Source organism: Tribolium castaneum, chromosome 1 (genome assembly GCF_031307605.1).
Source record: "Tribolium castaneum strain GA2 chromosome 1, icTriCast1.1, whole genome shotgun sequence".
Classification (NCBI taxonomy): domain Eukaryota; kingdom Metazoa; phylum Arthropoda; class Insecta; order Coleoptera; family Tenebrionidae; genus Tribolium; species Tribolium castaneum.
In genome coordinates this window covers 31,067,163-31,079,906 of record NC_087394.1, presented here as the reverse complement: position 1 = coordinate 31,079,906, position 12,744 = coordinate 31,067,163, and the positions used below count along the sequence as shown (strand labels likewise).

Sequence of the window (12,744 nt, the reverse complement as noted above, 5' to 3'; positions counted from 1 at the left end):
CTCACGCTTTTTTTATTTAGCAATTAACCAAATATTTTTAAGCAATTATGTATCCGATTTTTACTTTGCCAAATAAATGCTTTACTTAGAAGTACACAAAGGAAAGTGCATTTCATCGTGATCACAAAGACCTGACACTGTTCAAACATTAATTTCATATAAAATCAACCACTCTTCCAATCACTTCGCAAAAATGCGTATCATTGCTCTCTGCTTGATTGTGTCCCTTCCTTGGGTTCAATCCAGAGACGCTATTCAATTTTTCATAGCTCACAAAAAAGTGAATAAGGCCTCTATTGAAGTTCTTGAAAATGTGGACAACTCGAGCCAAGTTTGGTTCGAGTATAAGTATATTTTTGCAACCGAAGACGAACATGTATTAAACACGACTCTAAAAATTGGAGTGTTTGCAGAAAAAGCATCAACGTTTGATTTTCTCGATTGTCGGATGACGATCAACGATAATCAAACAATGATCGAAGGTTACAGTATTGACATAATTGAAAATTTTCGAGAAGCCTTAAATATCAGGTAAAACATCCCTAATCCTTAGTGCATTGAGAGGAGTATTAAACTGTTTTCTTTATCGAGAAAAATGACACTTTAGATAGAGCCAATGAATTTTTAATTCCAGCACTGAATTCAAAGTAATAAACAATTTAACTCAACTTTTCAACAACGAAATTGATTTAGTAATCTGCCACCCACATTCTGAGAATTTGCCCTCAAATGTAACCGAGTTATACCCAGTCATAAAGAGCAAGTACGTTATTTAAACCAGTGAAAAATCCTTGCATGCGTTACTCAATTGTAGTTTGATATTGGTTTACAAACCCAGCAAGTTGCGATTCACCAAAGATATATTCATTTTAACGTTTGCCGGCTCACTGTGGTTGGTTTTCTTTGCAATAATGATCCTTCTGGCTGTATGTTTACGAATCTCAACCCGAAAATACGCAATGATGCGACCAAGTTACGAAACATGGACGTGGGTTGAGATAACACTTTGGGCCATTGCCGCTGCGTGCCAACAAGGTAAAAAAATTCAAAATTTGTCCTTACGGAACCAAAATTTAAAGGCCTAAGTCACACACCGAGCGGTTTTGCCAGTTGCTTGATATTTTTCCTGGGATATCTGATGGCGTATTTATTGTACACCGGTTTTGCGGCTGCTATAACTTCAATTCTGGTGGAAAACGTCGAAACTAACGCTAATTTACAGAACCTCAGAATCGATAAACTTCACTTGATCAGTCCTGAGTGCACCCGGAGCGAGATAAAACAATTCAAAGAAAGATTTGTAATTTCTGAGTTTATGTGAACGACTTTGCAACAACTGTTTCAGCTTGTAACAGAATACGTCTCTGACTTAAATGCTCTATTTGAAAAATTGGATATAAACGACAGGATCGGTGTGGGCCCTGAAATTTCATTACAGCAGTACATGGTGAATAATTTGGGCCTCGACGAAATTCTATCCTTGCAAACAATGAAACTGAATGTGAGATACACCCAAGGTTTTCTGACGCTGCGTAATAATTCGTGGAAAAAAAACATAAACAAACAGTAATATTTAAGATTGTTGGAATACGTTATATCATTGTTTTTCAGTGTAATTGCTTTGGACGAGTCTGGAATATTGCAAAAAATTCTCAAATCAAATTTACGGCCTGTTTCAACTCTCAACTTGAATCCTGGGTATTCAAGTGCCGGTCGTGAACACGTAGGATCCGCAATTTTACTGTTTTTAGGCGGTGTTTTAATCGCGTTATTATTTCTCGTGTCCGAATTCGTGTTTTACTTTTACAAACGGGGTCGTAATCACATTAACATATAAAAATTTACTTGTTTATTACAAGAATTGGCAGCACATAAGAACTACAAAATGCCCAACAGAAGTTAAGTACATTTAAGCCTCAATATTAATCACATTACAAAATAAATAAACATCGCACCCCCCAAAACCCTAACAAAAATTAACTGCAAGAAGCTACACAAATGTATTTAGCTCTTTGAGTTCCTTTGCTAGTCCTCAAAACGTAGGGGAGCTTCGAGTAGAATTTAGTGTTTGATATTTCCATACCTCCATTCAAAAAATTTAGAAATTAAATCACATTTCTGACGTGACTAGTGTTATGTCAGACCAAATCCGATCGGATGTAGGAACGACTTTGTTGTGAATTTTTGAGATCAAATGTCAGATCATTAAACTATACATAACTAAAACGAAACAAAACGGGAAAACCGCACATCCACCAACATTCAAGTCTGCGTCAGCGTTTCCGTTATTGTTGAAAAATCAATATTAACAGCAAATTCTTTGAAAATGCAAAAGTAATCAATTATCCTGGCGGCAGGAATTATTGATGACTTTACGCATTATAAAATCGACAAATGAACACGTTCTGGAACAAAATTGATGATGCAGTCAACGTTTATAATAATTTCTTGATTGCAAAAAGTAAGTTCAATAACACTGGTCTGCAAAAAAATTCTCCCTATTATTATAGGCACTCATCATATATATATGATGCTCGAAGACACAAACTTTTTGTGTAATAAAAAATAAAATGTAAGTATTTTTTAAATTTGGCCTTGCAATCGTTATTAAAGACTTGACTGATTGGCTTCTCCTCCAATTGGAAAATTTAAGGATTGCTATAATATTTACAACAAAAATTATGTGTAAAATACAAAAAATCAATAAAACAATTAAAAATCCTGGTCGTTGATGACGTCACTTTCAATATTCGTGACGCTCCCGGGAGTTTAGACACAGTCAATAATTATTAATGGTTAGATCTCTCATTGAAAGTATAAATTACATTATTATTATTTTTTAAAGTGCATGAATAATTTATTAAATTTATAATTTACATGCGAATACAATCAAAAACACAAGAAAAACGTAACAAAAACAGTTGAAGAGAATTAAATTTTCTACAAACGACGTTTAAAGCCCCTCAAGCGGCGAATTAGTTTCATTTTTACCGGTGTTTAAATGACCCATTAAAGCTATTTATACGTAAACGGGTGAAAATGTTTTAATAAAGTAGACCACAGCCTTAATTTACTTTTGGTTCATGAATAATGGCACATTGCAGTAAGTTACAAAACAGTTAATTTGTTCAAGCTGAATAATCCTGTATCATTAGTGCACTTCCTGTCAATTTTCTAATTTTACGAATTCTAATTGATAAAATTGACTGCATCACCACCAGAACGGAACAATTTGTGGCACTTACAGACCCCAGATTTTATAATAAAGCAGTGAGAAAGATTATGATTAAACTTAATGTAAATTAATGTATTTAAAAGGAATGTAATTAAAAAAAATAAAAACAAAGAGGGTTACTCTATACCGTGAGCAAAAATCATAACTAAACCTGGCTCTACCATCATGTCTTCGCCCATATGCGTATTGTCGCACGCCAGTACCAGCACAGCCTGCTTGCCCGGTACTCTTTTACAAACATAGTTTTCGTATTGTCTCCTATTGTTTTGCCTGGTCTCCAGCGAGCTCAAGCCGGGGGGCCACCTCCTCTCGTGACAATTTTCCATTAGATCGTCTAATATGTGGTTGGGGCACCCCATCTCAGTTAACGTCCTTCTAATCATTCTCTGGAAGGAAATTATGAAAATTTCGCCACTTGTTGATTGAACCTACTTGAAGAACTTCATCTGGTGTCGAGATCATCCCTCCCCATCGGGTGACTCGCGCCCTTTGGAGAAAGTTGCTCCACCTTAAGACTTCATCTCTCTCCATTGCATCAGCTATTGCCCTCATTGAAGGGTTCGATATCCTCATGGCCCTCATGAACTCCTTCAGCAGCTGCATTTCGCGCTTTTGCTCGTTGATTAGGAAGCGCTGCTCGGTGATTTCCTGCTGGAAGTCGTTCATTTTCTGCTGCTGGGTCTGTATCAGCGCTCGCAGTTCTTTCACGCAATTGTGGTCTTTCAACTCATCTTTAGGAATCACTAAACCACAGCCCTTCTCACACGGTAAAGGTCTCTTAGGATTATGTTCGCATTCTTCAAGGTGGTTCGAGAGAGAGTCTAATTTTAATACACGCGTACAGCCATACTGAGCGTTATCACAATTTATACACAGTCTGGAACAAAATATTGAATCGAACGGTTTCATTTCAGACTTTTTGATTACCTAGAAAGCAAGTTTCGTAAAATTCGGGGCACTGGGCGCAGTTGCGCTGATGTGACACTTTGTCGGTCCACGGGGCATGTGGGCTGTCTTGTGATCCATTCGGTTATGCAGGACTTGCAAAATGCATGCTCGCACACAGGTGCCTGCAAAACCAGTAAGACTTTTTCCATTAAAAAAATAAGTAAACACACCTGCAAGGGGTCCTCCAGTACTCCCGAACAAATGGGGCACACCAATTCCTCATCTACATCTCCTTGAAACCTATTAATATCAAAGCCCATTTTAACAGTAACGACCCATCACAATTTGCACGGATTTTAGCACTGCGATTTATTTATAAATTGTAAAATCATATGTGACAAATGTCACCCATCAACAAAATGTCTGACACAGAAACAAAAAATTTAGGAAGTTTTGTCTGTTAGGTTGGTCAGGCGTGATGTTTCAGCTAACCTAATTTTTAAGTGCGTATTTATTTTAACTTTTTATGCTTACAAATAAAAAAATATTGGATTAATACGTGTTATTAACAAAGAACAGTGGTCACATATCGATTTATTTGGTGAATTGTATATTACAACATAGTTTTGTAGGGGTCGTAGTCATGAGTAAGCCAGTTGTTTCCAAACAAAAATCCAAAAAATACTACTTTAAAAAAACTTCCAACAAAAGACTGAGCTTGGACGTGAACTTGCGGGGCTTCCTCTGCAGTTGTAACAACAGGGAAAAGGACTGCATTAAGGAATCTTACAATTTACTAAACGAATATGCTGACAAATTGTACCAAGAGAGCAACGAACCTGAAGCTGAGCAAGACATTGACGACTCGTTGGCTAAAGAAATATCCGAACTGAAGCAAGACAAGAGTGAAAAACGATTCCAGGTTATAGAATCTGGTGCCAAAAATTTCCTATTCATTAGGACGAGTTTGGAGAATCCGGTTGAGCTAGCAGAGGCGATTATAAAAGATGTTGATGGGAGTAAGACCCAAAGAACGAAATTTTTGCTGAGACTGATTCCTGTGGAAATTACGTGCAAGGCGAATGTGAGTGATATTGTCAACGCATTTGTGCCCCTCGCCCAGAAACACTTTGTGGAGTCCCCGCAAACGTTTTGTGTGATCTTCAACCACCGGAATAATAATGTTGTTTCGCGGGATGAAGTCATAAAATTAATTGCAGCGAAAGTGTCCGAGCTGAGGCCTGATCATAAAGTTGATCTTAAAGAGGCAAAAGTGGCTATTATTGTTGAAGTGATAAAGGGGTTTGCGTTTTTAAGTGTTATACCTGACTATCTTAAGCACAAAAAGTATAATTTATTGTCACTTTGTAGTCAAGAACAAGTAGCTGATTGTAATTAATGTTGCAATAAAATTTTCTATTAATATAAAAATTTTATTTCCAAAGTTTTGTTCTAGAACAGATACATGGTTGCATTGCTACAACATGAGTACACATAGTGTAGGTTTGACTATTACCATTGTTTAAAATTTCAAAGTTGCATCATAAAATTCAAAACATTCGTCAATTTCAAGAAGTTAATAAACATTAAAGTAATATATGGTAAAAGTTTAATATCTTTATGCTTAATGGTAAATAAATCTTTGTACAAATAGGAAAAGAAATAGAAAAAATACAGTATTTTAAATGCACTGTGAACATTAAGCTCAAAAAAATGAAACAAATACCACTTCCTAAAAGATTTCATTGTTAATTATACTATCGCTACTTTATTACATCGGTTTTTCAATCAAAATTAGGAATTATAGTTTGTTTAAAAATATAAATACTTACATTATAAATTCACAAATTCAGTTATGCTAAACAATGGTGACATAATATGCACAATTATACAAGTTCAATTGCCTATGTAAAAATATTCAACCTTAAAATTAATCACTGCCTAAAGCGGTAATTTTTATGAAAGCTTTTGTGGTGGAAATTACGACGGTGCCGGTTGCCCGAATAAAACGGCTTGTAACCGTTGTTCTGACTCCAGTTCTTAGTGTTGTGAAATTCCTGAAACAAAAATACGATATACAACAATTCATACAAATATTTGAATACGAAACGACAGCTAAAATCACTCAATTTTCTATATTTTTATCCAAGAAGTTTAGGAAACTATTTTTAAATTTGCAAAATATTTTTTAATATATTTAATAGCTTTTCAAAAAATATAAAGAAGCTATTATCGGAACTAACAAATTACTCACTTGTACGGGATTGTAACCAGGATTAGACTTGTAGGAGTTATTCAGTTTTTGATGTTTGACTTTGCCTTGGTCCGAATTATCACTCAAAGCTCTCTTTCTGTCTTCTCTCCTTTCGTTGCTAATTTCCTTATCTAGCTGAGACCTAGTACCGTTCCACGAGGAAACAGGTGCCGAATACCCACTGTGGGACATTTTGAACAATTCGCTAACAGTCCCATCTTGTTTTTTCTCTCCCCAACTTTTACTCTGCGTCGTTGGTTCAGTTGAAGTAACCTTCCAATCGCCCACTGCCGCCTTCGTAGAAACTCTATACTCCACATCCTGTGGCGACTGATTCGATTCGTCGGAACAACTCGAATCGTCCGTCTCATACGGAACCAATTTCGTAGTAACCGGCTGAAATGACCCTTTCTTTTCCGCATTTGTTGAACTAATCGGTGTTGTACTATTAGTATTGCGTGGCGATAACGTCCGATTCTTTTGCATTAGTGGTGATTTGGCGGTTTCCTCGTTATTTATGCTAGGCATTGATTTTTTCGGGGGAAGCGGAGGTGTCGCCACCGGTTTGTTTTCTTTTTGTGGACTTTTTTGCGGATTTTCCGGTTCGCTGTCGCTCGTTCCGGAACTCTCTGAGTGATTTCCGTTACCGTTAGTGACCGGTGTGGGGTTAACACCGTTGATTTTCTTTTCTACTCGGTCGGGGGGCAGTTCGGGGCCGTAGACTTTGTCGCTCGTAAAACCGATACCGTTCAGTGAAGCTTTTGATGTGTTGTTGCTAGTATTTGCTTCGGGAGAAAGCGGAGGTTTTATCTTGTTGTTTGTCCCGTTATTTGATTTGGTAAATGGAGATGACTCTAATTCGTACAGCATTATGTATGCGTTTGTATTGAACACAGCTTGGTGAGATATCACCCGCACCTGTGAAGGAAGGGAGAAATAAATTTTTCGTCAATTAATTATCCCCTACATAACGTTTTTGTAGACACACATGTTTGTATTATGAATGCGTAAGTTTTATAACTGTCCCTAATCATATTATTACACAATTATGGGGCGAAAAATAAGCAGAACCTTGTAGGTATTTGGGATATAATATTTTTTGTAACATGTCTTACGATCTTGTATTACATGGTATGTCACTGATAAAATAAATTATTGAAATAATTCTTATTAGAATAAAAAAATGCACCCTGTTGTTTTCCTTGACCTATTTTATTAGAAATAATGTATGCTCCAATTGACATTTAGCTTTCATCAAATGTTAGTTAACGTAATGAAAGTCGGAGGATATCTCCTTCAAATACATTTTTCTTAAAAAACTGACGATAGCACATTTACGATGCTTATTTAATATTTTTTACTTAGAAAAACTTTATTTTACAAAGGTTTAATCAGTGTTTAATAGTGCCTGGGTCACCAAATATGAAGCAATAATTTCATAGTGTAATTTTTAATGGAAACTGGTCAGTTTGTCAATGTTACTCTTACCATACTATCATCAAACTGGTAAAAATTACCAGACGGCGCTTGGGCAACTGCAGTGTAGTGGCCACAATTAACAGTAGGTCCCATATGTGTGACTAAGGCAACAAGTCTATAGATCAGTGGAACACTGGGACGATGTCTGGCATACCTTGTTAGATCCAGTCTTTGTCGAAAATGTATATGTTTAGTAATTTTATTATTGCTAACAGAAAACCGTTTGAGTTGTATACAAAGAACCATAGGGGCTCTTTCAAGGGAGAACTGTTTTGTTGCAGGTACCTAGACAAGAGAAAACATAGATAAGTAACAAAATCAAACTTTTGAATACAAATACCCACTTTTTTCTGACAAGACTGACAATGATACGAGTCATCGTCCAATTTTTCCCTAGAGAAGTAACCTTCCAACGCCTCGTCGAGCGTTTGAGCTTTCCTAATGTCTAATAGTAAATCTTGAAAGTGTTGGAAGGTGGTGCTGACGTGACCACACTTCAAACATCTCACTGCCGATCTTAAATATCCGCCTAGTATTTGATTGAGAGGTGTGGTCTCTTTCACTTTTGAATCAAATTCGGAATGGTTTTTAAATCGACTTAAATAGGATTTTTCCATTGCTTCCACTAGATATCTAAGAAATTCGTGCGCATCTTCTTGCCGACCCGGGATGAGGTTTCGACACACCAAACGCAGCTTGTTGTAGATGAGGAGAGGACGGATTGTGTTTGTGTTACGTTGTTGGGAGTCTTGGAGAGTCTTCCGCATTGCACATATTATGCACAGCCCACCTGCAAAACATAAGAAGCTCTCAGTCAAAAAATTCACTCAATTATTTATTAAAAATTTCGAAATGTCTTAAGTTTCGTGATTAAAAAGCACATGCTATTGCTTTATTTGCTCATTAAAAACCACTTCTAATTCTAATCATTGCTTCGATAAGAGTTCTAGAGGTAAGCTAAACAGTTATTGCGCAGTTGTATTCACAATATTATCTTAATTGATCAAATATATTGGCGCCATTCTCACATTTTTATATTGTCGTGTATAGAAATTCTGTTTATGCGGCTTAATAGTGAATAAAATAATTTAATAATAAATAAATTAATTAACATAATAACAAGGCCAGTCAGCTTGCAATTTCCGTGTAAAATTTTTGTAATGCTCGTTTACAATTAAGTATGTTTGTGTCACAATGACAGTTTCAAAATTGAGAGCTTTCGTAATCAGCCCAAAAACAATTAATGTTTATTTTTTAATCAAACAGATGTGAACAGAAATAACTAAGACAAAATCGTCAATATTTTGGTAACAAAATAAATAAAAAATAAAATTAAAATTAATTTTTTTTCAAAATATACACCAAAACCCGGAACTTCCAATTTTTTTTACTAAAATTAACATGAAAAAATTTGTTAGTGGTGTCAACTAAAGATAAGAGAGTAACATTTCTGTTAAAAAAAAGTCGCTTCAAATTCTCAATACCACGAAAACTGTCAACAAACAGGAAATTTTAATTTTTACTTTTCTTTTCAACGGTAAATAAATAAAGGAAAATCAGAAATAGTAATCAACGAAAGAACCAGTGTACTGAAAGATTCTTTGACCTTGCCGGTAATATAGACATCTACACTAATCATATTATTGGAATTATTTTTTTTTATTATTTGAAATTTTAAAACAATACGTAAACAGCGAGCAGAAGTGTTTTAAATTAAATGTTAAAAATGATTATTATGTAAATAAAATTTTCCGTTTAGAAGATTTGATGTTTTACTTGATAACACTAGATTTTTTCCATACTGTATTTGCTCAACTAGATTTAGAGCTTATTTTTAATAAAATTTTGTAAATAATAAAATGCTTGTGGTGAACAAACCTGAGTCCTGGCATTCAGCTGTGTGTTCCTTATCAGAAATGAGCCAATTGACAAGAGCGGGAACGTGGAAAAGTGCTTGAAGCGTAGAGTTGAGATAACAGGTATTTCCCATGTTAATCATGCCGGCCCCCACTGACCAGTCACATTTACTCCAACCTAACTGCACAGCTTCAAAAGGATACAGCTCGTAACTAGCCAATTTGAGCGTTTCATCCGCGCCCATGTCTCCCTCAGGCTTGCTGCGGATTGAGCGAAAAATCACAAGAGCCCCTCAAAACGGCGAAACTCACCTGGGCTGCGGAGTCTCCGAGCTTTTCAACACGATGTACTTCGACTTGAGTTTGTCCAAGACGGTGCTTTGGTAGCTCCCGGCCGGCTCGAAGTCGATGTTGGACAGGAGGGCCTTCTTGGTGGATCCCGCCAACTGCGTGTCCAGAGAACTGTCGTCGGTCTTGGTGAGGGCGGAGCGCAAAGCCGCGTTCACGGGCTCGAGGGTGGACGCCGGCATCCCTGTGACAGCTACACGTGCCAGAGAAACCCCGCGTTGTGGCGGCCACCTACCGTATTGTCTGGCTTCGAACGGTGCTAGCTGGGGCTCGGGGGCTGTCGGTGCAGCATAGTCTCGAACACTGGCTCGGGGGCGAGTTGGCGCGACGCGGTTTTTTATCAGATAACGCCAATTGCGCGATTTATTTAGAACATCAGTGGCACCACCAGAATTTGCTCCGAACGACGATTTTCAGCTTGTTGTCACTAGTGCGCATGTCAATTCGCCCCAAGGGCAGCGCGACAACTACGAGCTCTTTTGGTATTGAACCGTACTTTTCCAAATCTATAATTTTTACGGAGGGTTATTTGTTATTGCTTTAGGTCTTTTATTATTAAATATTTGCCAAGGCTCAACACCCACACATTTGATTCTTATTTCAATGGTTTGGTTATTTTTGTTTTTGTTAAGGGGTTAAGGTTACCGAAATTTGCCGTTAACCAACTTGATTTTTTTTGGAATTTTTTGGAAATTGCCAAATGTTTCTAATTTTATTAGTTTTTTATTAATAACTCAATTATTGTGCGCAATAATGATCAGTGTAATTTTACTTGTTATTATTTACTTTAATAATTAAATTTTTGAAAGGTGAATTTGTCCAAAATTGAATTCCTCTGTGGAAAATTTTAACTTGTTAAAAAAGGGTACCTTAAAAACGGGTACATTTTTTAAAAAATGTTGTGTACTAAAGGAGGGCCTTGCTAGTAATTAATTGCTATCACCTTTTAAGATAAGATTCGTGTGTGACGTAATTTGTTGATTATACTTTTACGACACTAATAATACGTATTAGTCGTAAAAATAAAATTCAATGCGTTTCCATGCAAAAATTTTAAATTGTAAGTAAAAGTTTGAATTTAAAATATAAATTAAAAAAATACTTGATGTGAGCAACCAGGAATACGCATCGGCACTACGGGTAACATACACAGGGTGTCCCAGCAAATATCTTTAAATTTTTTCCTAAGCCGTATATACTGACCTCTGGGTGACTGATGTGCGAATTATTTGCGGGTTATTTCTCAAATTTTCTTAGACGGAATCAAAAACACTAATTGCACTTATGGCTTGATATTGCGTTTAAAACTGATAATGATGTATCGTTCTCTTTGATGGGATTTGGGTTGAAGAAAAAAAAATGTAATGGGAACATGGTATTTATTTGGGTTTATTGATTTGTAGACAAAGACAAGATATATCACATTAATTAAATATATAGAATACAATATTTTGATTTCAATTGACATACAGTACATTAAGCTCGTTATGAAGGGGTGAAAAAATAAATTTAGTCTGAAAGCTCAAGCTTCATTATATTTTATCACACAGTCGGAAAGCGTTAATAAATAAATAAGCAAGGATTTTGATTGCCGCGTGGTAAAGTGTGCAAGATATGTATAGGTTCTTTACAATTCATATAAACTCTTATGAACAACAGTGTATATATAAATTATTATCTTTTTTAATAATTATATGATTGTTTCATGTGCGTTAATAACGTACTACATTTTTATATTATGGATTTACGATTTAATTATTTTCATAATTTTATGCACGACAGTAATAAAATTATGAAGAACAACGCGTACTACATACATAAGTAGAGGTTTCCTAACACGTGTAACAGGCGTCAAGTGTATTACTGTCGTATTTAGATTTTTATTTAAAGTTGCGATAGTTTAGTCAAATTCACATCGTATTTACTCTTTTAACATCAGTTAAAAAGATGTCCAAATGATTGTATAGACTTCACATATCAAAGAAAGCCAAAATAGGAGTGCACTTAAATCGCAGGTTCATATTCTAGTAAGGGCAACATCAATTTTTTTCATCCAAAATGCCAGATTGCGTAGAAATCGCTTTTATGCGTTGTGTGCGGATTGTCTGGAGTTTTTTGGCCAAAAGGCCTACAGTGGTTTAAAAAAATACGAGTTATGGTTCGTTCTGCGATGATATGATCAGTATTTTGATTCGGCAACCGTAGAAATAAAAAGCCCTGGCATTTTTGACGTTGTTTGTACGTGTTATTGTAAGAAATCTAGCTCTAACACGTTATCAGTCATAGAAAAGTAGTTCTTACATTAGAAAAGTCTCTAGACTGAACAATAAGTATTTTGCAGCCGACAAACCAACATTTCCGCCGTAACTTTGGATAAGTAATAGTGGAACATATAAAAAATACTTGTATTACATTTAAATATGTACATGATGTTCAGTGCGCGAATTGTTCGAAAATTGTTAGTTTGTCTCACAGACACATCACGTAGAAAAAATAGCGCTTGAATTTTTGACAACCATTTCGTAGGAAGAGAGATGTACAAAACATTATTATATTACACTAGATTATCTATTTATTTGCGATTCTCTGTCTCTGTTTTCGTACGAATTCGGCGGCTAATCGATCAGCCACTCGAGATTCCAGTATTTGTAGAATAGGGTGATCTGGAAAATCAACAAGTAGCT

At 35.9% G+C, this 12,744-nt stretch overlaps 5 protein-coding genes across 9 annotated transcripts in view; 2 read left to right on the top strand and 3 right to left on the bottom strand.

Annotated features, from left to right (window-relative positions):
- Positions 1 to 628: 628 nt before the first annotated feature.
- LOC103312325 (uncharacterized) lies at positions 629 to 3,315 on the top strand. The gene is made up of 5 exons (XM_015977838.2): positions 629 to 763; positions 815 to 1,035; positions 1,080 to 1,300; positions 1,346 to 1,566; positions 1,612 to 3,315. Exons 2-5 carry the CDS (start codon positions 912 to 914, stop codon positions 1,835 to 1,837), a joined length of 792 nt encoding a protein of 263 aa, XP_015833324.2. The 5' UTR covers positions 629 to 763; positions 815 to 911; the 3' UTR covers positions 1,838 to 3,315.
- Positions 1,835 to 4,494, bottom strand: elgi (early girl). Of its 2 annotated transcripts, XM_967776.4 has the most exons (4): positions 4,354 to 4,494; positions 4,163 to 4,305; positions 3,668 to 4,112; positions 1,835 to 3,621 (listed from the first exon to the last, which is right to left on the bottom strand). In XM_967776.4, exons 1-4 carry the CDS (start codon positions 4,441 to 4,443, stop codon positions 3,352 to 3,354), a joined length of 948 nt encoding a protein of 315 aa, XP_972869.1. In that variant the 5' UTR covers positions 4,444 to 4,494; the 3' UTR covers positions 1,835 to 3,351. The 2 variants fall into 2 exon arrangements, with proteins under 2 accessions (XP_972869.1, XP_008190903.1); XM_008192681.3 differs by having other exon boundaries at positions 4,163 to 4,443.
- Positions 4,495 to 4,532: 38 nt separating this feature from the next.
- Positions 4,533 to 5,554, top strand: LOC661672 (uncharacterized protein). 3 transcript variants are annotated; one of them, XM_015977839.2, is made up of 2 exons: positions 4,533 to 4,626; positions 4,756 to 5,554. In XM_015977839.2, exon 2 carries the CDS (start codon positions 4,767 to 4,769, stop codon positions 5,520 to 5,522), a length of 756 nt encoding a protein of 251 aa, XP_015833325.1. In that variant the 5' UTR covers positions 4,533 to 4,626; positions 4,756 to 4,766; the 3' UTR covers positions 5,523 to 5,554. The 3 variants fall into 3 exon arrangements, with proteins under 3 accessions (XP_015833325.1, XP_008190904.1, XP_972914.1); XM_008192682.3 differs by having other exon boundaries at positions 4,581 to 4,704; XM_967821.4 differs by having other exon boundaries at positions 4,588 to 4,701.
- A 298-nt stretch (positions 5,555 to 5,852) lies between these two features.
- Positions 5,853 to 10,589, bottom strand: scny (scrawny). The gene is made up of 7 exons (XM_967861.5): positions 10,296 to 10,589; positions 10,025 to 10,244; positions 9,735 to 9,973; positions 8,201 to 8,646; positions 7,866 to 8,141; positions 6,378 to 7,295; positions 5,853 to 6,180 (listed from the first exon to the last, which is right to left on the bottom strand). Exons 2-7 carry the CDS (start codon positions 10,240 to 10,242, stop codon positions 6,058 to 6,060), a joined length of 2,220 nt encoding a protein of 739 aa, XP_972954.1. The 5' UTR covers positions 10,243 to 10,244; positions 10,296 to 10,589; the 3' UTR covers positions 5,853 to 6,057.
- An 833-nt stretch (positions 10,590 to 11,422) lies between these two features.
- unc-13-4A overlaps positions 11,423 to 12,744 on the bottom strand; it is a 42,749-nt gene continuing 41,427 nt past the window's right edge. For both annotated transcript variants that reach the window (XM_008192683.3, XM_064357300.1), the window contains one exon: positions 11,423 to 12,723. In XM_008192683.3, coding sequence (XP_008190905.1) covers positions 12,629 to 12,723 — 95 coding nt within the window. In that variant the 3' untranslated portion in view covers positions 11,423 to 12,628. The remainder of the gene's footprint in view (positions 12,724 to 12,744) is intronic.